Source organism: Aquarana catesbeiana, linkage group LG10, assembly GCF_042186555.1.
Source record: "Aquarana catesbeiana isolate 2022-GZ linkage group LG10, ASM4218655v1, whole genome shotgun sequence".
NCBI classification, from domain to species: Eukaryota; Metazoa; Chordata; class Amphibia; order Anura; family Ranidae; genus Aquarana; species Aquarana catesbeiana.
The window spans coordinates 46,022,839-46,048,380 of record NC_133333.1 but is presented as its reverse complement, the minus strand read 5'-3'; the positions used below and the strand labels follow the sequence as shown (position 1 = coordinate 46,048,380).

Genomic DNA, 25,542 nt, shown 5'->3' with positions numbered 1-25,542 from the left:
CATTATTGTTTGGCACTGATTGGCATCCATTCGTACCATCAATTAGTGTACATCAGTGCCACCTATCAATGCCCATCCAGGCCCATCTGTGCCGCCTATCAGTGCCCATCTGTGCTGCATTTCAGTGCCCATCATTGCCACCTATGTGTATCAATCAGTGCTGCACATCAGTGCCACCTATCAGTGCTCCATCAGTGCCACATATTAATGCCCATCATCAGTGCCACCTCATTGGTGCCACCTCATCAGTGCCTGTCAGTGCAGCCCCATCAGTGAAGGAGAAAACTTACTTAGTTACAAAGTTTTGAAACAGAAACAAAACAAAAAAAACTTTTTTTTTTCAAAATTTTCGGTATTTTTTTATTGGTTTAGCAGAAAATAAAAATCCCAGAGGTGATCAAATACCACCAAAAGAAAGCTCTATTTGTGGGAACAAAATGCAAAAAATTTAGTTTGGGTACAGTGTAGCATGACCGCGCAATTGTCATTCAAAATGCGGCAGAGCTGAAAGCTGAAAATTGGTCTGGGCAGGAAGGTGTATAAGTGCCTGGTATTGAAGTGGTTAAGATTCAGCTGTCCTTGTAGAAAAAAAAATGCCCTGCTTCCTTAGATGAATATAATATTTTCCAAAACTGCAGGTGCCCATTAATAGATTAATATTAATAAAAGTGCAGAGGGTGCCATACCTGCCAGGCTTGTGTGTGTGGCCCTGTAGAAGCTCTTTAACTTCATCATAGGTGAGAAATGCCATGTAACCAGGATGGGTGACGGCAAGCAGCATCCAGTTCTGCAACAGGGTCTCCCAGGGCTGTTGGATGATAGACAAAAGAGCTAAAATGTAATTGGATAAGTTGGACTCATTCTGTTTCCTAAAATGATTTCTGTCATTTTTCTAGAACAAAGGGTAGGGGCTAGAACTTTACATAATGTCTCATCTCATTTAAAAAAAAAGAAAATGATTAGTGGAGCTCAGTGGCTCCAACTAGGCAGCTCTGGAGCCCCACAAGGGAGCCCTGGGTGGAATCTAGAGCTTAGGAAAGCAATGAGAGCATTGTAGCAGTGTCCAGAAAAATGTATTGCTTCATGATTGGAATAACACAAAAGAAATCTGCCAAAGTGTTATGCCCCGTACACACGGTCGGATTTTCCGACGGAAAATGTGTGATAGGACCTTGTTGTCGGAAATTCCGACCGTGTGTAGGCTCCATCACACATTTTCCATCGGAATTTCCGACACACAAAGTTTGAGAGCAGGCTATAAAATTTTCCGACAACAAAATCCGTCAGATTTGTGTAAACACGAAGTGCCACGCATGCTCAGAATAAATTAAGAGACGAAAGCTATTGGCTACTGCCCCGTTTATAGTCCTGACGTACGTGTTTTACGTCACCGCGTTCAGAACGATCAGATTTTCCGACAACTTTGTGTGACCGTGTGTATGCAAGACAAGTTTGAACCAACATCCGTCGGAAAAAATCCTAGGATTTTGTTGTCGGAATGTCCGATCCATGTCCGACCGTGTGTACGGGGCATTACAGGGTATACACCAGACTTCCTTTTTCAGGGCTACAAACAATAAACAAGAACAAGAAAAACTATTTTTTTAAGACAAGCTAAAAAAATGGTTTCAATGAAGCATGCCCAATAGTTTCCTTTATTGGTGAAATGTATTATATATTTTCATTATAAGAAAGCCTACCAAAAGTAATGCAGAAGTGGCTTTTTTTTTTAACTTGCATGCTTGTTCACATTTCACATGTTAGTAGTAAGGTTGGCTATAAATTATGCAATTTTCTTACTTTCAACCACGGGTTGAAGGGTAGAATATCACTCGATTCCCTCATCATCAACACAGTCAGTGTTGATAGGGGAATTCCTCCTGCTATTCTAGTGTATTCTGACAGTGTGAGGTTTCCCCGCTATCAGAATACAATGATTACTGCTGGCGGCTATAGCCGTCGGCAGTGATCGTATGAAAAAAAAAAAAATTACAGGCTGGTTGTATTGAAGTGGAACCAGCCTGTCCATAGATAGATCGAATTTCAATCTGTCTATGATCAGCTTTACTCATTCTCCATAGTAACCCTTCTTGCTTCTGCTTGGAATACATTATTTACCTGAAATGAAAAAGAAGATGTCAAAAGACAGGAGTCTGACATTCACAGAAGGCTACAGAATGTTTATGGAGATGACACCATTGACGGGGCAATGCCTTGTCATTAGTGACTCTGGTCAATGCTATCATCTCCATAAACTTTCTGTAGTCTTCTGTTGGTGTTGGACAGCCTGCACCCCTTCTTCATCAAGAACTCCATGACGGCATGTTTCTTCTGTTAGGAATCCAATATATACATGCAACCAAAAAGAAGAAGAAGAAGTAGGAAGCTACAGGTGGCTCAAGTATCTAAGATGACCTGGCCGTGGTAAGAAAAACCGGCTGCAGGAAGACGGTGCTGGCCTCCAGGCACTGGTAATTACCACATTTTAAAAGTCAGCAGCTACAGTATTTTAGCTGCTGACTTTAAAGCTTTAAACCCTTTAAGCACTTTCAGCAGCTGATTTAATCACAAAGTATTATGCAGCTTCTTTATCTTTTAATCCTTGGCTATGTTCCTGTTTCAGCTGGTGCCATGACTGCTGCCCCAAGTTTCCAGTTTCAGGGGTGGCTCCTTTCTCTTGTAGGATCCTATGAAGACACTCTTGCAGGCAGATACTAAAGCTGTGTCTCCCTAAACAGTGTACATCAATAGATACCACTCTGTAGCCTAGTTTAGCAAGGCACTCCCCTGCCCCTCCCCCTCTCTTCTCCAAGCTAACAGACTGACTCCAGACTGCATTGTCCACTGTTAAAGGAGTTTTAAAGGCAGAAGGTTTTTTTGTTATCTTAATGCATTCTATGCATTAAGGTAATACACCTTCTGTGTGTAGCAGCCCCCCTAATACTTACCTGAGCCCCTGAGCCCCATTTCTCTCCAACGATGTCTGCAAGCGTCTTAGTCAATCAGGAGGAGAGTCCCGGATGGCTGAGTCACAGCAGTGGCGTCATTGGCTCCCGCGGTTGTCAAAGTAAGTTAGCCAATCAGGAGTGAGAGGGGACAGGGCCGAACAGCAGCTACGTCTCTGAATGGACACACAGAGCTGCAGCTCGGGTCAGGTGCCCCCATAGCAAGCCGCTTGCTGTGGGGGCACTCGACAGAAGGGAGGGGCCAGGAACACAGAAGAGGAACCCGAAAAGAGGATACAGGCTGCCCTGTGCAAAACCACTGCATAGAGAAGGTAAGCATACATTGTTTGTAGTCTTGTTTTAAAAAAATAAATAAAAAAGAGCAATCTCTTTCTTGTGATAACCGGAAGGTCAGGGAAGCAACACCAAGAAAGTATGAGCCAGCAGTGTTGAAAGTTAACTGCAAGTTCTGGGGTAAGAAGTTTACCAAGTAGTTTACTGGGGAGCTTTTTCTCTTATGTGCTCAGTGTGTTATGCTAAAACGCACTAAGGGTTTAATACTACTAGTAATAAAATGTAAACTTTTGCAAAGCATTATATCAATTACTTGATAACATACTGTACATATAATTAGGTACCTGGAAAAGACGTGTGAAAATGTCGAACTCAAACACTGAGATGTGATCATTGCATGTTAAATCCATCGTACTGCGCAGTGCAGATTCCAAAGGCCCCGCCTCTATGTTGTGCACAGGATGCAGTCCATCCCTAAACTCCTCCCACTTCACCAGACACCTGTATAACATAAAAAAAAAAATGGCATTTTGATGAGTAACGGATTAAACTTAGCTTTCATTGTGTTGTTGCATCACCTCTATGTGGACCTCTACTATCAAGTGCCAGTTAGCAACGGATGGACATTGTAAAGAGGGAAAGAATGTGATCTCTCATAAATTGCAACAAGGACATACAAAGACAAGCTTCTAATTAACCATTCATAACCAGGGTTTCGTGGAGGTTGCTAGGTGTGCATAGTTAGTGCATGAAGTTAGTGGCATGTCTCCAATGGTCTTTTTGACTGTGTGTATGGGTGGCATTTTTCTTATTGACCACCAATGTAAGGGAATCTGTTTAATTTCTGGCCATTATTACACTGCCACATGGACATAAAAGACTAAGCTTCTAAATCAATCTTTTTAATTTAGGACATTTTAGTGATAAAATGATCCAACATGAATGTAAAATACTCTAGTAGGGATGAGCTTGATGTTCAAGTCGAACTTACGTCCAACTCAAACATCGGGTGCTCGCCCGTTTGCCAAAGAGCGAACATTATGGGGCGTTCGCGGCAAATTCAAAACGGCCCTGTGTAGTATTGTTGGTGTGGATGGAGAGATAGCTTGATTTAGATTAAGCAGGCAGGTTATTCAGTTAGTGGCAGTGTATTTGAGATTTTTTATATATATATATATATATATATATATATATATATATATATATATATACTCTGCATCCAGTGTAGCCTATATCTACAGTGCATTCTGTGGTGTACTGTTTCTAATACACTTCAGGCGGTGTACACAGTATAAAATACAGTGCATCCGTAGTACAGTTGCTAATACAGTGCAGGCGGTGGTGTACACAGTATCTAATACAGTGTGTAGAAGTTCTACTACACTTTTGGTGGTGTACACAGTATCTAATACACTGTAGTGTGGTGTTGCAAAACAAAATATACATCATGTCCGGAAGGACACCAAGAAGAGGCAGACGCTCTCAGGCCACTAAAAGAGGGCAAGCAGCCCCTGTGTTACAGTCAACAGTGCTGGTCATGGACATGGTGCATCCTCTGCAGGTGGCCGTGGGGCTTGCTTGTCCTTTTTTTCTGCTGCTGGCCGTGTTATTGAGCCAGAACATGCAGAAGAGTTGGTGGAGTGGATAACAAAGCCGTCCTCGTCCTCCTCATCCTTTGTCAACCAGGCTCAGAGTAGTTTGGCAGCTGCATTGGCAGGCAAAGTGACCTATTCCACCGGCTCCTTGTCCACAGTCACTCCTTCCTGTAGCCCCACCATCATGCACAGAGGAATCCCCAGAACTAGTCGACCACAGTGTCGGGTACATGCTGCTGGAGGATGCGCAGCGATTTAAACGCTCCGATGTTGGTTCACAGGTTGAGGAAGAAGGTAACGTGAGCCTAGATAGAGGGGGTGCCCAAGAAGGACAGCAATCTGGCAGTCATGTTCCCCCAGCTGCAGCGTACTGTCAAGTTTGCTCCAGTGATGAGGAGGGATCGACCCCTTACTCCGATCTGTGATCACCCGAGTCTCATTGACTCGGTGATCACAGCGCAGGGGGCGCGCGGGGAGCATGCAAAGGGGAGGCCGTCTATTGACGGCCTCCAGGCAAAGTAGGTCCACGCTGTAGCCGTCATTCGGCTATGGCGCGGATCTGAAGGAGCTAAAGGAATATTTCATTTTTATTGTTTCACTTTAAGCATTATTAAAATCACTGCACCCAAAAAAAATGGCCGTTTTTTTTTTGCATTGATACATGTCCTCTGGGGCAGGACCCGGATCCCCAAACACTTTCTATGTCAATAACCTGCATATAAGCTTTTAAAATTAGCACTTTTGATTTTTCACGTTCGTGTCCCATAGACTTTAACGGTGTTCCTGTGTTCGAACGAATTTTCTGCCTGTTTGCATGTTCTGCTGCAAACCGAACCGGGGGCTGTTCCGTTCATCCCTATACTCTAGGTAGGCCACATTCTTTATTCAGGAATAACTTAGTATACAGCTCACTTATCAGTGGTTCCCTAAGACCCATGCATTATTTCAAGGGTTTCTCTAGGGTAGAAAAAAAAAATTAAAAAAAAGCTTTAGGAAAGCCTGTTCTAAATGGCTAAATAAGCTAAAATGGTGTTGCTTTAGTTTAATCATTGGGTTGGGTGATGGTCATCTATTTTCTATGAACATATCTATGACTTGCTATTTCAGACTGAAATCCTAAGGTCCAATTCAGGCTAAACACATTTTCATGCACTTTTATATAATTTACCATTAAAATGTATTACTTTGTGTAAGCTTTGTTCTCACTACCATGGACCTGTTCAAGCCAGTGGAATGGAATCATTTAAAACCACAGTGCAATGCCTGAGAACACATGGCTTGTTAACCCAATGTGCCACATGACCCCTAATGCCGTGTACACATGGGCGGACTTTTCGGCATCAAAGGTCCGACGGACTTTCGACGGATTTTTGACAGACTTCCGAACGAACGGACTTGCCTACACACGATCACACCAAAGTCCGATGGATTCGTACGTGATAACGTACACCGGACTAAAAAAAGGAAGTTCATAGCCAGTAGCCAATAGCTGCCCTAGCGTTGGTTTTCGTCCGTCGGACTAGCATACAGACGAGCGGATTTTTTGACCGGACTCGAGTCCATCGGAAAGATTTGAAACATGTTCCAAATCTAAAGTCCATCTGATTTTCGACCGAAAAAGTCCGCTGCAGGTCCGATGAAGCCCACACACGGCCGGATTGTCCGACGGATTCGTCCCGTCGGACCAGTCCGGTCGAAAAAGTCCACCCGTGTGTACGCGGCATTAGAGTACAGCAAGTAATAGACCTCAGCATGCTTCGAACAACATTCTAACATAATTACCTAGTTCCAAAGGCTTGTGACCAGAAGTTGGATGCCTCCAGTTTTGTGATACGATATGCGTTCCCTTGATACCGTCCACCTGGGCACAAAGCGCGAAGTTCACACAGAATGTGACTGAAGATTAGTGAAAGCTTGGTCAGAGTTCGCCTGAAAAATTGAAAAATGGGTCAGTCAATAAATGGACACAATGGTGTAGCAACAGTCCAAAATGACAGTTGTAGATGTAATGGAATCTGTTCCTTTGTGTGGAATGCAGATGTTAGCTGATAATCTGACCATTTTGGAAGAAATGCCCTAAAGTAGACACTGCCACATAACAGTCAGTTTGAGAAAAGTACCAATACCTCAATAACAAAAAAGTTGAAAATATTAATGCCGCGTACACACGGTCGGACTTTTCGTCTACAAAAGTCCGACAGCCTGTCCGACAGACTTCCGGCGGACTTTCGGCGGACTTGCAGCAGACTTTCTAACGAACGGACTTGCCTACACACGACCACACAAAAGTCCGACGGATTCGTACGTGATGACGTACACCGGACTAAAATAAGGAAGTTCATAGCCAGTAGCCAATAGCTGCCCTAGCATGGGTTTTTGTCCGTCGGACTAGCACACTGACGAGCGGATTTCGGGGTCTGTCGTAGTTACGACGTAAAGATTTGAAGCATGTTTCAAATCTAAAGTCCGTCGGATTTGAGGCTGAAAAAGTCTGCTGAAAGTCCGGAGAAGCCCACACACGATCGGATTACCAGCCAGCTTTAGTCCGTCGGCGTCCGTTGGACTTTTGTAGACGAAAAGTCCGACCGTGTGTACGCGGCATTATAGTGTCTGCAAAACCTTTGCAGTGCATATAGTTGACCTGGAAAAGTTTTTTTTTTTTTTTTTTCAATAACATTTTTTTATTGTAAAGTCGAAAATGTAGCAGGTGTACAATCGTAATAACATTTTGTACACAGGGCTTGAAATTCAACGGAAAAGATTATTTTATAAATGACTTTATTTTTCTTTTTTTATTTTCATCTACAGAATGATCAGTAAGAAAGGTCAAAGACTCGTATATCTTTCTAGCTGTCTCGTGGATGAGATACAGTATTTGCTCTTTTAGAACCATTGCAGTCTGAATAGTTTACCTGGAGAGGATTCATTTCCATTTTTTTTTCTACAGAATAATAGGTAGGAAAGGTTACTTTTTAAAAGATATTTACGTTAATAAGCTGATATAGACATTAGTTCTTGGTGCTGGTAGTTTGAGATACAGCTGTGCTCATAAGTTTACCTGCCAGAATTTTGGTCATTATTCAGAGTGATATGATATCAGAAAAACTTTTCTTTCACTCATGGTTAGTGTTTGGCCGAAGCCATTAATTACCAATCAACTGTGTTACTCTTTTTAAATCTTGATCAGGGTCATTTGGGTAGTCTGTTGTAATTATGATTTAAAAAGAGTAAATTGATAATAAATGGCTTCGGCCAAACACTAACCATGAGTGAAAGAAAAGTTTTTGTGTTATCATTCATATTCTCTGAATAATGGCCAAGAAATCATAAATTCTGCCAGGGTATGTAAACTTATGAGCACAACTGTAAATTAAATTAGTATAGTAGAATAGTAAATATGAAATATGACAAAAGCATCTCCACACTAAACGGTAATGCTATTTTACCAAAACTCTTAGAAACTTGTTTTTGAGGTTTGGTTAGGCTAGCACATAACCCATTCCAACTCTATAAGTTAAGTGTGTAGAGTTGTGTTTGTAATTTGTTCCCTAGGGCCTGTGTCTATATAGGCAAATGCAGTAGATCTTCTTCTGACCTGCAGTAGACCTACACACTTAACGTATAGTCCAGGGGTCTCCAAACTTTCTAAACAAAGTGCCATTTCACTGTCCTTTAGACCTTAGGGGGCCAGACTATGCCCAGTCGGACTAAACAATTCCCCATCTTTGGTATTAGGAGGAGAAATAGTTGGTGTCAGTGAAATTAATCAAGCCACATCGCTGGTGTCAGTATGAGAAGCAGTACCCTACTGTGTTTGCCAGTGGGAGGAATAATGCCTCAAGGGTCGGATAAAGGCAAGCAAAGGACCACATCTGCACCCCCCCCCCCCACCCCAGTCTGCAGTTTGGAGACCACTGCTATAGTCTGTTCCCTGGGTTGATGTGAAAATGCAGTAAGCCTTCTTCTGACCTGCAGTAGATCTACACACTCATCTCTACACACTTAACCTACAATCTGTTCTGCAGGGCTTGTGTTGATGGGCAAATGTTGTAGACCTTCTGACCTGCAGTAGATCTCCTTCTGTTATGTCTCTTTAAAAGCACAATAAATATCGGATTTTCCTGCCTAACCTCCTGTAACAGGCTGACAACATTGATACTACTTTACTATGATGGGTCAATAGAGAGGTGTGGAAGGCAACAGAGAGCAAGCAAGCCTCATCACTACTAGAAAGTGTAAAAGCCAGTGGCGGCCCGTGCATTGTGGGTGCATGGGCGCCGCCCTCCCTATTCATGTGCCCCTCTCAGAACGCCGGACACATGAAATACTATGGCAGGGAGTTTGTATTTTGAAGCACGTGATTAGAGCCAGAGGCTCTAATAGGCTTCAAAATAGGGTGGGCTCTGGGTGCAGAGCACTGCATCCCGATCCCACCCTGTTGTGTGGCAGGCAGATCAGTGAGACCTGTCCCCCGATTGGCCAAAGCATTAGGCATCCAATAAGATCACCTAACGCTTTGGTGGAAGAGGAGACACGGCGGAGGAAGCCTGTGGAGCCGAGCGGACACAGGAGCCACAGCCACTGCTTCCCACCACTACAGAGGAGGAGGAGGAGAGCCCCATCACTCCAGGAGAGGAGCAGAGCCCTGCCACACGAGCAGTAAGTGCTGCCAGACCGTCCCCGGGGGGGGTTCGTGAAGTGACAGCCTAGCTGGGTGACGTGCCTGGCTGCATTTAATGGGCACAAGTGGCTGCATATGATGGGCACAAGTGGCTGCATATGATGAGCACAAGTGGCTGCATTTGATTGGCACAAATGGCTGCATTTGACGGCCACAAATGGCTGCATATGATGGGCACAGTGGCTGCATTTGATGGGCACAAGTGGCTGCATTTGATTGGCACAAGTGGCTGCATATGATGGGCACAGTGGCTGCATTTGATGGGCACAATGGCTGCATTTGATTGGCACAAGTGGCTGCATATGATGGGCACAGTGAGGCTGCAATTGATGGGGGGATTTCAGTATTTTTCAGTTTGTTTGCGCCCCCTCAAAACATTTTGAGCACCAGCCGCCACTGGTTGAAGCTTTGGTCATCAGAACAGCCCAGGATTCAAGGAAGAAGCTTGGAGACCGCTGTAGCTGTTTATGAGCACTTCTGGGTTCCTGCTCTTTATACTTAACTGCAATTTTTTTGTTATTATTTACGATTTTTGGGAGTGACGCGGTTGTTTTAACCCCTGAAACCCTGAATTTCTAAATATAACACTAACCTAACCGTTAAGCAAAGTCATCACACTAATTAACCCCTGTTCTGATTCATATTCACCTCAACTTGTGTCAGAGGCCTCAGCAGAAATATCACATAGGTTAAGGATCTAAACCATGGAGTGTGATTCTAGAACCAGCATAACCTGTTTCAGTATTCTATGTGATTTGTTTTGGCATTCTTTGTTTGCATAATTTCATTATTTTACAAACATTTAATATAGGGTGACCCATGCTTTAGTTTTTAGTGCTTTTCATGTCTAATATGAAAGCCCAGCACTAGGTCTACTCTTATTAAAGCAGAACGAAACGTATTCTACCCAAAAAAATGACCTGCAGGCAATTTTTTTTTATATTATTATAAGTATTTTGCAGCACTTTACATACTGTACATTCACATCAGGCCTTGCCCTAAAGGAGCTTACAGTTTTAAGGTCCCTATGTCATATGTTTGCATATATATATATATATATATATATATATATATATACACAAGTACCTACTTGGAAAGGAGCCTATTAACCCAATACCATGTTTTGGAGTGTGGGAGGAAACCTTCCGAAGGTAGAATATGCAAACTCCATGCAGATAGTGTCCTGAACAGGATTTAAAGCGGGGTTCCACCCAAATTTTGAACATTATCTCTATGCATTCTCTTCCTTGCCTAGATGCTGACATGCTGTGTAAAAAAATTTAAATCGCTGTAATTACCTTTTTTTTTTCTAATCTTCTTAGCACTTCCTGGTTTTCCTCCCATGGGAGTAGGCGTGTTTCTAGCCTCTCCCAGACCTCCCACAGTCCCCTGGGAGCTAGTCTCAGGCTTCCGAGCATGCATTGTGCAACAGCGTCATCACAACATCTCGGTGAATGCTGGGAGCACAGCATTAAACTCGGGACTCCAGCAAGGCAGAAGAACTAACCATTAAGCCACTTTGCAAAACGTCTTTTCTACCAATTTCTTATGCACTCTGTAGTATTATCAGCCCTTTTCAGTACTCTATAACCTAAGGAGGACGTGTTCTGTGGTTCACAAAGATGTTCTGTAATTCCAATGTACTTCCTTTGTAACACGGCTACTCCATAGGTAATGAATGCTGTCATCCTAGGACAGGACGTCTGTTAATGGCAGGATCTGCTGTCTAAGCTGTATTGCTTGTTACATGTATTCTCATTAATTACTTCTAAGAGCAGGGCGGGTGCAAGGATTTTTGACACCCTAGGCGAAAACTCATTTTGCCGCTCCACCCCTGACCCTCCCCTTTGCCCTACCCATGTATATACCACCTCTTTAATGAAGTGTCCATCAAATGCAGCCCACCAGTGCCCATCAAATGCAGCCCACCAGTGCCCATCAAATGCAGCCTCACCAGCGCCCATCAAATGCAGCCTCACCAGCGCCCATCAAATGCAGCCTCACCAGCGCCCATCAAATGCAGCCTCACCAGCGCCCATCAAATGCAGCCTCACCAGCGCCCATCAAATGCAGCCTCACCAGCGCCCATCAAATGCAGCCTCACCAGCGCCCATCAATGCAGCCTACCAGCACTCATCAATGCAGCCTCACCAGCGGCCATCATTGCAGCCTCACCAGTGCCCATCAAATGCAGCCTACCAGTGCCCATCAATGAATGTTTGTTTGCTTGCTTCCATTCATTCGGGAGTTGGGACACAGACAGTCCCCCGCCGCGCTCTGACATGTGCGAACGGAGCGGTGGCTGCCTGCTGATGCTGAGACTTAGTTGTTTGCTGCAGAGAGAAGAGTAGAAACACCTGTGGCCGAGCTCCCTAGGCAGCAGTGCACCCTAGACGGCTGCCTAGTTTGCCTAGTGGTAGCACCGGCTCTAAGAGACTGCTGCAGTCCCTTAAAGCTGAACTTCAGGATTAGCAAATATTGTCTTAATACAAGAGTCATGTGTACTGTATTCTTCCTTGAATCTCAGTGTGCTCTGTGTATTTCTTCTAGGTCTGTGTAGTAATCCAGTCCAAAACTTTACCTCTGTGCAGGAGCTTCCTGTAATAAAGACTAATTACTGCTGCTCTCTCTCCAGGGTGACTGGTCTTGTCTCCGTCCCCTCCTGTAGTTTTCAGCAGGCAGCCTGTAGTGGGTGGAGCCTGCTGGTTCCCTCCCACCACTCTGCTCTCCGCACAAGCTACAGTGCCTTGAAAAAGTATTCATACCCCTTAACATTTTCCACCTTTTGTCATGGTTGTAACCAAAAACGTAAATTTATTTTATTGGGAATTTATGTGACAGACCAACACAAAATGGCACATAATTGTGAAGTAGAAGGAAAATGATGAATGGTTTTCAAAACGGTTTACGAATAAATATCTGAAAAGTGTGACGTGCGTTTGTATTCAGCCCCCTTTACTCTCATACCCCTAACTAAAATCTAGTGGAACCAATTGCCTTCCGAAGTCACCTAATTAGTAAATAGAGTCCACCTGTGTGTAATTTAATCTCAGAATAAATACAGATGTTCTGTGAAGCCATCAGAGGTTTGTTAGAGAACCTTAGTGAACAAATAGAATCATGAAGGCCAAGGAACACACCAGACAGGTCAGGGATAAAGTTGTGGAGAAGTTTAAAGCAGGGTTAGGTTATAAAAAATATCCCAGGCTTTGAACATGTCACAGAGCACTGTTCAATCCATCATCCGAAAATGGAAAGAGTATGTCACAACTGCAAACCTACGAAGACATGACTGTCCACCCAAACTGACAGGCCGGGCAAGGAGAGCATCAATCAGAGAAGCAGCCAAGAGTAACCAAGCCATAGTAACTCTGGAGGAGCTGCAGAGATCCACAGCTCAGGTGGGAGAATCTGTCCACAGCACACCTATAGGTCGTGCACTCCACAAATCTGGTCTTTATGGAAGAGTGGCAAGAAGAAAAGCATTGTTGAAAGAAAGTCATAAGAAGTCCTGTTTGCAGTTTGCGAGAAGCCATGTGGGGGACACAGCAAACATGTGGGAGAAGGTGCTTTCGTCAGATGAGACCAAAATTGAACTTTTTGGCCTAAAAGCAAAACGCTACGTGTGGCAGAAAAACTAACACTGCACAATACCCTGAACACACATCCCCACCGTGAAACATGGTGGTGGCAGCATCATGTTGTGGGGAAGCTTTTCTTCAGCAGGGACAGGGAAGCTGGTCAGAGTTGATGGGAGAATGTATGGAGCCAAATACAGGGCAATCTTAGACCTTTTAGGTAGGTGGCGCTAATTGTTTTTTTATACACGTTAGAAGAAAACCTGTTAGAGTCTGCAAAAGACTTGAGACTGTTGGTGGAGGTTCACCTTCCAGCAGGACAACGACCCTAAACATACAGCCAGAGCTACAATAGAATGGTTTAGATCAAAGCATATTCATGTGTTAGAATGGGCCAGTCAAAGTCCAGACCTAAATCTAATTGAGAATCTGTGACAATTCTTGAAAATTGCTGTTAACAGACACTCTCCATCCAATCTGACAGAGCTTAAACTATTTCCCAAAAAAGAATGGGCATAAATGTCACTCTCTAGATGTGCAAAGCTGGAAGAGACATCCTCAAAAAGACTTGCAGCTGTAATTGCAGAGAAAGGTGGTTCTACAAAGTATTGACTCAGGGGGGCTGAATACAAAATGTACACCACACTTTTCACATATTTATTTGTAAAATATTTTGAAAACCATTTATCATTTTCCTTCCACTTCACAACAGTGGCGTCTCCAGCTTTCATATTTTGGGGGGGGGGCACATGGGGGGACAGGGACAAACTATAAACTATATAGGCAACTATAAAATGCTATATATATATATATATATATCCTGGGGCCATTTACTACAATCCCACAATGGGCCCTTTCACATGTTCTGCAGTGAGCTCCCTTCCTACTTTATTCTGCCACCCCCAGGGTGGCAGAAAACAAGATATATATGTCATCAGCATACCAAGAAAATATAAGGGTCCAAAGCAGTGGGAGAACTATCAGGGTTTCAAAGGTTGTCTTGCCTCCGGGCCCTGGTGTTCTGTCACTGTGGGGTTCCCCAGCCTCCTCTTCCTGTCCTGCCCCTGCTATTGACAGCGCTGGTCTGGCATCTCTTGGAATTTACAGGCTGGTTCTCCTGTCCCAAGGACGGGAGAAATCAGTCTGTTTTTTCAGTAACTGAGAGTCCTGGTGGAGTCCTTCCTGCAACTCGCTCTTCTCCCTGCCAATGAGGATGCAGGGGAAGGAGCAGGTCGGGCGGCCGTTGGTTGTGTGAGCGCTCGCATTATGCAGTGTCAGCGAGCAGAGGGAGGGGGGAGGAATCACCCGCAGGAGCTCACTGGGGACGCTCTCCCTCTCAATAGAGACTGTGTTACTCCAGCGGTGGCCGGAGTAAGATGTGGCGCATCCGCTACGCATGCAAACAAAAAGACATTGCCTTTTTGTAAAAAAAAAAAAATTGAGTGGGTACATGGTGGGGCACAGCATAATGTTGGGGGGGTCAGCCCCCTCTGCCCCCCCCCCCCCCCCAGGGACGCCATTGCTTCACAATTATGTGCCACTTTTATTGGGATTTTATGTGATAAACCAACACAAATACATTTTATGTTTTTGGTTGTAACATGACGAAAAATATTAATACCCCTTGAAATTTTTCAAATTTTAAGGCTGTGTATGTACAGCACAGTGATAATATCACGGCCACTTTTACAAAGTAGTATCTAGATTTCCAAAGAGATTTGGTGCACACAGAGTGGATTTATATTCTTTGTGACTATTGAGAATTCAAGTGTAAAGCTGAGCCCCAGCCATATCTTTAGTTTTGAAAATAACAGAAAAGACATAGAACTCCTATCAATTGTTTGTACTGTGGACTGTGACCCTGTTATGATAGAAACTGATAGAAATCCTCCACAGATTGCAACAATTGCTTTTTTCAGTAGAACTGAGAAGGGTTAGAAACTGTTATAATTACTTTCAGTATCTTCTGACCACTTTGACAACTTCTCCTTTCACTTTCTGACTTGCTGTTATGGGACACCACAGGGGCAGGAAGTGAGGAGTAATCTCCCCAACGGGGGGGGGGGGGTAGTCATAAGAATGTGATCAATGATTCACTTTTTACAAGTCTATTCAATACTTTTTGGAAGTCCATTCAATTTTTTAGTTTAGTTTTTCTTTCCCTTAAAATAATTACGTTCCTTTTTTATGTACAGCTTCTGTCTTGATATCAGCCTCCTGTCATCCCTCAGACTAGAAGAGGGAGGGGCAGTACAAGGAGCCAATCAGGCTCTGCTGCATGCACATATGGTGAAAGTGTTATTTTGATAGGAGGAGAAAGCAGAGTGAGCAGAGGAGATGGCTTATCAGTGTGCTGCTGCTCCTCCATCATCCAATCAGCAGGCTGTGAGCCGTAGCTGACACCACTGTTTTCCTTAACAGCTTCAGCCCCAGAAGATTTTACCCCCTTTCTGACCAGAGCAGAGTTTTAAATCACCACCAACCATGCCATTCCCCCCTGGGATAGGGGAACTCTGAACCTGAACCCACTCAATATAGACTGAGGATATGACCTTCTATCCTTCTATCCTATTCTATCCTGATGTGCTTTCTTAAATGGGGAAATCCAGCAATCACAGATTGGGCAGGCAACATAGAGAACACCTTAACCGCTTCAGCCCCGGAAGATTTTACCCCCTTCCTGACCAGAGCACTTTTTGCGATTCGGCACTGCGTCGCTTTAACTGACAATTGCGCGGTCGTGCAACGTTGTACCCAAACAAAATTGACGTCCTTTTTTCCCCACAAATAGAGCTTTCTTTTGGTGGTATTTGATCACCTCTGCGGTTTTTATTTTTTGCACTATAAACAAAAAAAAGCAACAATTTTGAAAAAGAACGCATTATTTTTTACTTTTTGCTATAATAAATATCCCCCCAAAATATATATAAAACCATTTTTTTCCTCAGTTTAGGCCGATATGTATTCTTCTACATAGTTTTGGTTAAAAAAAAAAAAAAAAAAATCGCAATAAGCGTATATTGATTGGTTTGCGCAAAAGTTATAGTGTCTACAAAATAGGGGATAGCTTGATGGCATTTTTATTATTATTATTTTTTTTAATAGTAATGGTGGCGATCTGTGATTTTTATCAGGACTGCGACATTATGGCGGACACATCGGAGACTTTTGACACATTTTTGGGACCATTGTCATTTATACAGCGATCAGTGCTATAAAAATGCACTGATTGCTGTAAAAAATGTCACTGGCAGGGAAGGGGTTAACACCAGGGGGCGATCAAGGGGTTAATTGTGTTCCCTCTCTGTGCTCTAACTGAAGGGGGGGAGGGGACTGTCTAGGGGAGATGACAGATCGCTGTTCATACTTTGTATGAACAGACGATCAGTCACTTTTCCGCTCAGAGAACCAGAAACTGTTTACACACGCAGATCCCGGTTCTTGGTGTGTCAGCAGCGATCACCGGAGCCCAGTGGTGATCGCGACCGCCGGGCACTCACATCGGCTCCAGGGGCGAGCGCCCCTAGTGGCCACAGGGCGAAGCGATGTTGCATAACGTTGTTTCGCCCAGCTGTGCCATTCTGCTGCAGTAAAACTGCGGCGGCTGGTTGGCAAGTGGTTAAAGTGGTTGTAAACTTCAGACATGAAATATGTACAAAGTATATCCCTCTATAATGCAGTGTCATTTCTGTCTGCTGCCTCGTTCCTCTGCTAGCTACACTTCTGACAAGTTTTTCCTGACACCAGGGGAAAAAGGTGACGGGGAGGGAGCTCCAGCACACAGCCTGTGATTGACAGCCTTGGCTCTGTTCCTGTGTGCTGTGTAAAGAGGGGTGTATCCCTTCCCTCAATCAGCTCTCAGAGCTCTCCTCACTGAGCTCTGCAGAGTGTAACTTCAGCTCTCCACCTCTTTTTTTTCTGACAGCTCAGACAAGTTTGATAAAATCTGGACTTTAAACAGATATAGAGAAGAGAAGACAATAGATAAACAGGTACAACTTATGTAGGAGGATTTATTTCATCTCTGTGTATCACCTGGGGGTAGTCACTTCATAATGTATATGTAAGGGTTTAACAACCGCTTTAATTACTAATATTTTTTCTTTGAAGAAAGGTGACACTTTTTTTTTTGAGAGTTAATCAACTTACAGGGCACAGTAGCCTCCATTGCCAAGCTTTAGTGACAATTTGGCACACAGAGGGTCCCAGCGCAGAGTGGTAAGTCTACACGTTGTCAATGGTGGAGCAGAAAATCATTCCCCACGGCAGGAACATTGCTCCACAATGGCACGGCACTGTACTATATGTCCGTATACTAAAGTATATGTAAACCCTGACAGTGAGCTTCTTGTATTTTGGTCAAGTAAATAAAACGAAGGCTGACACAACATTTAAAGTGGACTTTTACTTAAAAAAAAAAAAATCACATCATCAGGCACAGGTGAATGTGTTGTCTGCATTTGTTTTTGTCCTATTTTCTATTGCTTACCTTTACTGTATTCCCACTTCCTGGTTTCTCTAAGGCACTGGTGACAAAGGTACGTCACCAGTGCCTTCCAGGAAGATCTCAAGTCCTAACTGTGAGATCGCGTGAGATGTGGGAGCAGTGGTGGCCCGTCCATATGGGGCGCAGGGGCCCCCCTAATCCATGGGTTTGGCCCCTAATCTTCATGCAGGACGCCAGACACATGGATTCCAATGGGTTTATTTTTTATTTTATTTAGAAGCACGTGATAAGAGCCCGAGGCTCTAATCGGCTTAAAAAAGTGTGGACCGCAGCCTTCCCGTCCGTCGCCCCACAAGATGAGGCACATGACATCATCCGCGGGCGGCTTCTTCATTTTTTGCCTACCTACTGAAGACCTCGTGCCACATGACATTACAATCAGCTGTTTTTTTTTAAAAAAAGGCTTTCACCGGAGATCTCATGAGATTTCGGGTGAAGCTTTTTTTCCCCAAGCAGTGTAATGTGGTATGGCACATGCGCACGATGAAGTGCATGATGTCATCAGTGGTCGCTTTCTATCTTCTCTGCTAGGCTACCGATGACATCATGTGCCTCATTTCGCCCATGCTCTGTAAGGGGTTTGGGCTTCCGACCGATTGGGGACACAGAGCGCTGAGACTAGTATTACCTTTTACTTAGGCAAATGTATTTTGGTAGTTAGGGGTTTATCAGGTTGTGGAGGGGGGGGGGGTCTGCTTTATGGATTGAGGGCTGCTCTTGCATTTGTATACTCTTTAATGTATCATCACATATACCCCCTGGAGCCCTGGCAGAGATACCAGGGCAATGTTATATGACTTGCCCACATTAGCAGTGGATCCCAGCCTTAGGTGCCAAGCAACAGGTTGAAGCAGATCGGGGGTCTCCAAACTTTCTAAACAAAGGGCCAATTTGCTGTCCTTCAAACTGTGAGTAAACAATGCCTCATCTTTGGTATTAGGGGGAGGAATAATGCCACATCGTTGGTGTCAGTGGGAGGAATGGTGCCCCATCATTGGTGTCAGTGGGAAGAATAGTGTCCCATCATTGGTGTCAATGGGAGGAATAGTGTCCCATCGTTGGTGTCGGTGGGAGAAGTAGTGCCCCATTGTTGGTGTCAGTGGGAGGAATAGTGCTCCATCATTGCTGTCAGTGGGAGGAATAGTGCTCCATCATTGGTGTCAGTGGGAGGAATAGTGCACCGTCATTGGTGTCAGTGGGAGGAATAGTGCCACATCGTTCATGTCAGTGGGAGGAACAGTGCCCCATCATTGGTGTCAATGGGAGGAACAGTGCCCCATCGTTGGTGTCAGTGGGAGGAATAGTGTCCCATCATTGGTGTCAGTGGGAGGAATAGTGTCCCATCATTGGTGTCAGTGGGAGGAATAGTGTCCCATCATTGGTGTCAGTGGGAGGAATGGTGCCCCATCATTGGTGTCAGTGGGAAGAATAGTGTCCCATCATTGGTGTCAATGGGAGGAATAGTGTCCCATCGTTGGTGTCGGTGGGAGAAGTAGTGCCCCATTGTTGGTGTCAGTGGGAGGAATAGTGCTCCATCATTGCTGTCAGTGGGAGGAATAGTGCTCCATCATTGGTGTCAGTGGGAGGAATAGTGCACCGTCATTGGTGTCAGTGGGAGGAATAGTGCCACATCGTTCATGTCAGTGGGAGGAACAGTGCCCCATCATTGGTGTCAATGGGAGGAACAGTGCCCCATCGTTGGTGTCAGTGGGAGGAATAGTGTCCCATCATTGGTGTCAGTGGGAGGAATAGTACCCCATCATTGGTGTCAGTGGGAGGAAAAGGGCCACATTGTTGGTGTCAGTGGGAGGAATAGTACCCCATCATTGGTGTCAGTGGGAGGAATGGTGCCTCATCGTTAGTGTCAGTGGCAAGAACTATGCTCCACTGTTGCTGACAGTGGGGGGAATAATGTCCCAGGGGCCAAATAAAAACAAGCAAGGGGGCCGCAGTTTGGAGACCACTGTAGTCGATGTAGCATTGCGTACAGTGAATTACAGTTTACACAATACAGGTATGTTGCACTTACCTGCCAAGAGCATCCCATCTGTTCAGCACTTGTATGCATTGGTCGGTCTTGTTGAGTAGGCTGTAAACTGTCACCTGCAGGTACTGGTTATGTCCCAGGTCCGAGCTCTTGTCTAAGATCTGACGCAGGTGCTCCTTGGTGTCCCGAGCGATGTCCGGAAGGTAAGGGTGACCCCTCTGGAAATAAGATGACCCGCTATACCCCAACAAAACCTCCAACCTCTGTATGACCTTCTCCACCGTCTTCTTGTCCAGGTGGACACTGCGCCCTCCATGCATCCCGTGCATGGGGACGAAATCAGCAGCCAACAAGTAGAGAAGGCTGATCAGCGGCAGAGAACTGAGTGTGTAAAGGTCGGTGGATCGGATCTTCACACTGAGAGCAAACAAGGAAATAGGATTGAATATAAGGAAACTATAGTCAGAAAAATAAATTGTGGTTAGAAAAGAGATGGAGGCAGCTGCAGAGATTGTAGACTGTGATTAAACAGAGGAGGGTTAGTAAATAGCCAGAATAGAGAATGAAGGGTCTAGTGTAGGACAGGATGAGTCCTCTGTGAGCTGATACCAGAGAAAGTACACACCAGCCGTGTTATCTCTTCCTGTATGAGATGACACACCCACTACACGTGAGCTACACCTGAAATACAGGTACTCAAATGCTTGCAAGAGTTTCATAGGTACTTTGACACTGTGTCAGATGTGATCAATGTGAGAAGAATCCGACCGCAGAGCTGGTATCACATACTGACCAGAGGGAGGGCATTGTAACTTTAAAGGGCTGGCATCCCTAGGAAAGAAATAACAGAGCAACGTGCATTTGGTTGTCATCAACTGCTTCAATACCGGGCACTTGTCTGTCGCACTTAGAATGACAAATGCGCAGTCATGCAACACTCTACCCATATGACATTTTTAGCATTTTCATCCTACAAATAGAGCTTTCTTTTGGTGATATTTAATCTCAGCTGGCTTTTTAAATTTTTTGCTAAACAAATTGCTAAAAAAAGTAAAAATCCTGAAAATAAAAAAAATAAAAAAATAAACAAAAAAAACCTAAAAAAAATGAAAAGTCAGTAAATTTTGTAAATAAGTAATTTTTATCCTTCATTGATGGGCGCTGATAGGTGGCACCGATAGGCTGCACTGATGAGGCGGCACTAATATGCCGCACTGGTGGGCACTGATAGGTTGGCACTGGTGGGCAATGATAGGCAGCAGGGCCATCTTAATGCAAGGGCGCTCCTGGGCACTGCCCAGGGGCCCCAGATACATGGGGGCCCCACAATAATCTTGCATTGCATCATACTTGCCAACAGTCCCGGATTTGCTGGGACAGTCATGTATTTGACTAAACTGTCCCGATATGGTCATGTTCCGGGAAGCATCCCAGAACCTATACTGTGCCCTCCTGATCCCAGTATTGTGCCCTCCTGACCCCCCCCCCCCTTTGTACTGTGCCCTTCTGCTTCCACCCTGTACTGTGCCCTTTGTGTTGACTAGTCTTTGATTTATGGAATGTTTTCCTTTTTGTAAATCCTGGGGGTTCGCAGCCGCTGCGGCTTGGGCAGTGAGACTGCATTTGTGATTTGTCTGGGTATGTGTTCTCATTATGTATTTGCATTTCCAAATAGTGTTCTTAATGTTGAGCAATTATGATATATATTTATGCAACAAACCTTTGATATACTTTTTTCCAACCCAATAGTGTGATTCTTCTCCACAAATTACCCCTGACGAAGGGACAACTTACAGAGTCCCGAAACGCGTAGGGCTGTGTGGAAGACTCCAGTGACTATTTCACACCATTGCTTTTAGTGGTTTGAATATCACATGCTTTTCTATATGATATATTTGTATTTTGTATTGATTTTTGTATATATGTGTTTTTGTATTTAATAAAACTGTCTTTTTATTACTTGGTTGCCTTTAAAATCCCATATTCGCTGTTGGGGGTATTTTTTATTCCTTGATTTATGGAATGTTTTCCTTTTTGTAAAATCAATTTTATTGAAAAACATATATTCATTAGTACTACTTCTATCAACTATTTATACTTTATTTCTTGAAAGTAGGTGTGTATATTGGGGCAAGCTGGTAGGGGCCCCAGAGCATGACAGTTGGATACCAGATGTTACTCTAACCATCTCTATACCCCCCTTTGATCTTAAACCCCTTATAATTAAGACCACACCATTCGTTGGGGTATAAAAGGCCGTAGCAGCCAACTTTATTTATATAAAAATACTTTTTCAAAAATAACTTATGGAAAAATTATCCATCAATAACCAAAACAATAACTTACGGAAAAAAGAGAGCGTTGGTCTGGGCAATAAAACCTTGACACTCAAACCGATGGCCATCACCAAAAATTTATGGCACTGCAGTCCATCTCAAATATCAAAAATTAGGCCTCAAGCCGACAAGCTGGCTCAGAGACTGCCAGTGACCGCAGTGCCCCCATATCACTTCCCGGCTAACCTCCGTTAGCCGGGAACCAGCATCTGGACCCATACAACGTCAGGTCCCACTCTTACTTGCCATCTTCCTTCCCTTGCGCAGACCAACGCCCGCCACAGCACCCTAAGAGTAAAGCCTTACTCGCGGGTGCCCTCCCAAACCCGAAAAGCTCGCTGGATCCCGTCCTGCAATCCCAAGTTCCATAAATCAATTCCCACCTCATTGAGGTGGACGCCGTCAGCCCTCAAGTACCTCCAGGTCTCAAATTCCAACTCCATATGCCTTATGGCCAAACCCCCATTATTAACTACAAATTTGCTCACTTCCCGGTTAATCTTTCTCCTGGCCCTGTTAACGCCTGCCACCGACCTGGCCATTCTCCACGAACTGCGAGCCACCATATCTGACCACACTATAATAGTATGGGGGAATTCCGCCATTAATCGCCGCACATCACATTTTATGTCCCGCGTGATATCCACCATTGTACGCAAACCAAGGTCATTACCCCCCGCATGAACTACCAAGATGTCTGGTGGTCTGTCTCGCTGGGCGTGGCGCTGCACTTCTGGTACTAATCGACCCCATAACATGCCCGGTATCCCCAACCATTTTATGCATACTTCTCTCCTGTTAAACCCCAACTGCCTGCCCCCATGTCGAGCATCTCCCCTTCTTGCCCCCCAACACACATAAGAATGGCCCATAATCCAGACCAATCTTGCCACTGAACCGGAATTAGAAGAAGACAATAAAAACTAACCACTAACAATTTAGTGATGAAAACCCACTAACATCTATAACTGAAACAGTAACGCCGTAAAAACTTGCTGCAATATTTCTCTTCCTCTTCCTTACCTTCTTTTTTTTTTTTTTTTTTTTTTTTTTTTATATTCCTACCACCAAATGAGGACGTACATAAGATTGGAACCTGTTGGATTCCCACCTCCCAATACGTTTTACCGACTCCACGTCGAGACCATGCTTGGATGCCTCTGTAGCAGCCCCAATCCTGAACGAATGTGAAGAAAATTCCTTTTCTTCCAAGCCTACCCCCTTCAAACATCTTCGAAAAACTACTGCAAACTGAAACCTGGATAACCAACTCCCATCCCGATGCACTAACAAGGAACCTTTGAAATCTGGACGTACCGCTAAAAATTCCCTGACCGTGGCCACCGGACACAAAGAGGAACCATGAACCGGAAAAACTTGGACCATCTTACCTTTTCCAACCTGATCCGTTTTTGACCTCTTGAAAAACACCTGCAAAATCTCCTCAACCAACTTTACATCCTGGCAACCCAAACCCCCTTCTACCTTTTTTGAAGGACTAACCAGTTCCCCTATCCTAAATGCCCCAAAGAACGCTAACACGAAAGCCACTTTAAACAACAAAACTTCGTACTCTGATGAACACACCACCTTTAATTGATCAACAACACCCCCCAAAATTTCGAAAGTAACCGGTCTCCTGGAGTCCCGCTTCACCACCGACCTCCTGTAGCCCTTTAGCGCTTGTCTCACTCGAAAGTCTTTTGTTACGTCCGGCTGTCCCTGTAACTTGAACAGGAAAGCCAACCCTGCTAAGTTCGCGCTAATCACAGATGCCGACCTACCTTCCTCCATTTTCCTAATAATGAAATATAGCAATAACAAATTCACTGCCTGCCCGATCGGTTCCTCCCCAATCCCTGCCACAAAAGCCAACCACTCCTTCCATACCTTTTGGTATGCCGACCAGGTGCCCCCACTTACCGACCGCTCAATCCATCCTGCGGCGATTCTAACGCTATGTCCCACATCCACTCGGGACAAGGCACCCCGCGTTGCTCCGCTTCCGGCGCCAACTCTCGGAACCTGTCCCACTGGAATCGAGACAACGCGTCAGCTATCACATTTTCCACCCCCGGTAAGTGAACAGCATGAATAAAAATATTCAATTGTAAACATCTTAACACTAGATGCTGTAGCAACCTGATCACTGGCGGAGAGGACGCCGTGATCCTATTAATCACCTGCACTACCCCTAAGTTATCACCATGGAAACGCACCTTCCGATCCTTGAAAGATGCTCCCCATAATTCCACCGCCAGCACCACTGGAAACAGTTCCAGCAGCACTAAGTTCTTCGTGAACCCTCCTGCTACCCAAGATTGCGGCCAAGGACCAGCACTCCACTGCCCCTGAAAAAACGCACCAAAACCAGAGGCACCCGCCGCATCAGTAAAGAGCTCCAAGTCAAAATTGCTGACTGGGCCCGACATCCACATTGCCCTGCCATTAAATGACTCCAAAAAGGTATGCCATACCCTTAAATCTTCCCTGTGCGTTTTTTTGATCCTAACGAAATGCCTTGGTGATTGTATGCCACTTGTGCTAGCCGCAAGCCTGCGGCTAAACACTCTCCCCATTGGTAGTATCCGGCACGCAAAATTAAGTTTTCCCAACACAGACTGTAACACCCGCAACTGAACTTTGTGCAAACCTATTAAACCTGCAACCTCTTTTTTTAGATCCTCCAGCTTGTCGTCCGGCAGCCTGCATTCCATTGCCTCCGAATCCAAAATTATGCCCAGAAATTTGATGACCGTGCATGGTCCCTCCGTCTTGTCCGCCGCCAATGGAATGCCGAATCTGTCAGTAATATGTGCCAACGTCGCCATGAGCACCGCGCAAATTCTGGATGCAGCCGGGCCGATACAAAGGAAATCGTCCAAGTAGTGAATGACTGAATTCACCCCTGACACGTCCCTCACCACCCATTCCACGAATGAGCTAAATTTCTCAAATAATGCACATGACACAGAGCAGCCCATTGGCAAGCACATGTCTACGTAGAATTCTTCATTCCAATGGCAGCCCAGCAGCCGGAAACTTTCCGGGTGAACCGGCAGTAGTCGAAATGCCGATTCCACATCTGCCTTTGCCATCAAAGCCCCCTTGCCGTAATGCCGTACCCATCCTACTGCCGCATCAAATGACGTGTACGTCACTGAGCACTCCTCCTGGCCAATAGCGTCATTCACCGACCCACCCTTAGGGAACGATAAGTGGTGAATTAGCCTAAATTTGTTGGGTTCCTTCTTCGGCACAACTCCCAATGGAGATACAACCAAATCTGCCAGAGGTGCTTCGGCGAAGGGGCCGCCCATTCTACCCATTGCAACCTCCTTCTTCAGTTTCTCTGAAACCACCTCCGGATGTTGCAATGCAGAACGTAAATGTTTTGGCACAGGAGGAACAACCGCTACCGTACATGGGATCCTAAAACCTAACGAAAAACCTTCCTCCAACAGGACTGCCGCTCTTCTATCCGGATACCTACCTAGAAACGGCCGCATCCTTTCCACTTTCACCGGAGTCCTCCCTCTTGTTTCCAGCGTCAACTGTTCGACCCTTACTTTGCTTAAAGCATCTTGACGCTGGGTGCGTTCCCCCGCAGCCTGTACAC

At 44.8% G+C, this 25,542-nt stretch overlaps 1 protein-coding gene across 1 annotated transcript in view; it reads right to left on the bottom strand.

Moving 5' to 3' along the window:
• Positions 1-20,270, bottom strand: part of CBLC (Cbl proto-oncogene C) — a 54,561-nt gene extending 34,291 nt beyond the window's left edge. The window contains exons 1-4 of the mRNA XM_073602130.1: positions 19,630-20,270; positions 6,617-6,763; positions 3,584-3,740; positions 687-808 (exon numbers count right to left, since the gene is read on the bottom strand). Coding sequence (XP_073458231.1) covers positions 687-808; positions 3,584-3,740; positions 6,617-6,763; positions 19,630-19,916 — 713 coding nt within the window. The 5' untranslated portion in view covers positions 19,917-20,270. The remainder of the gene's footprint in view (positions 1-686; positions 809-3,583; positions 3,741-6,616; positions 6,764-19,629) is intronic.
• Between the last annotated feature and the right edge of the window lie 5,272 nt (positions 20,271-25,542).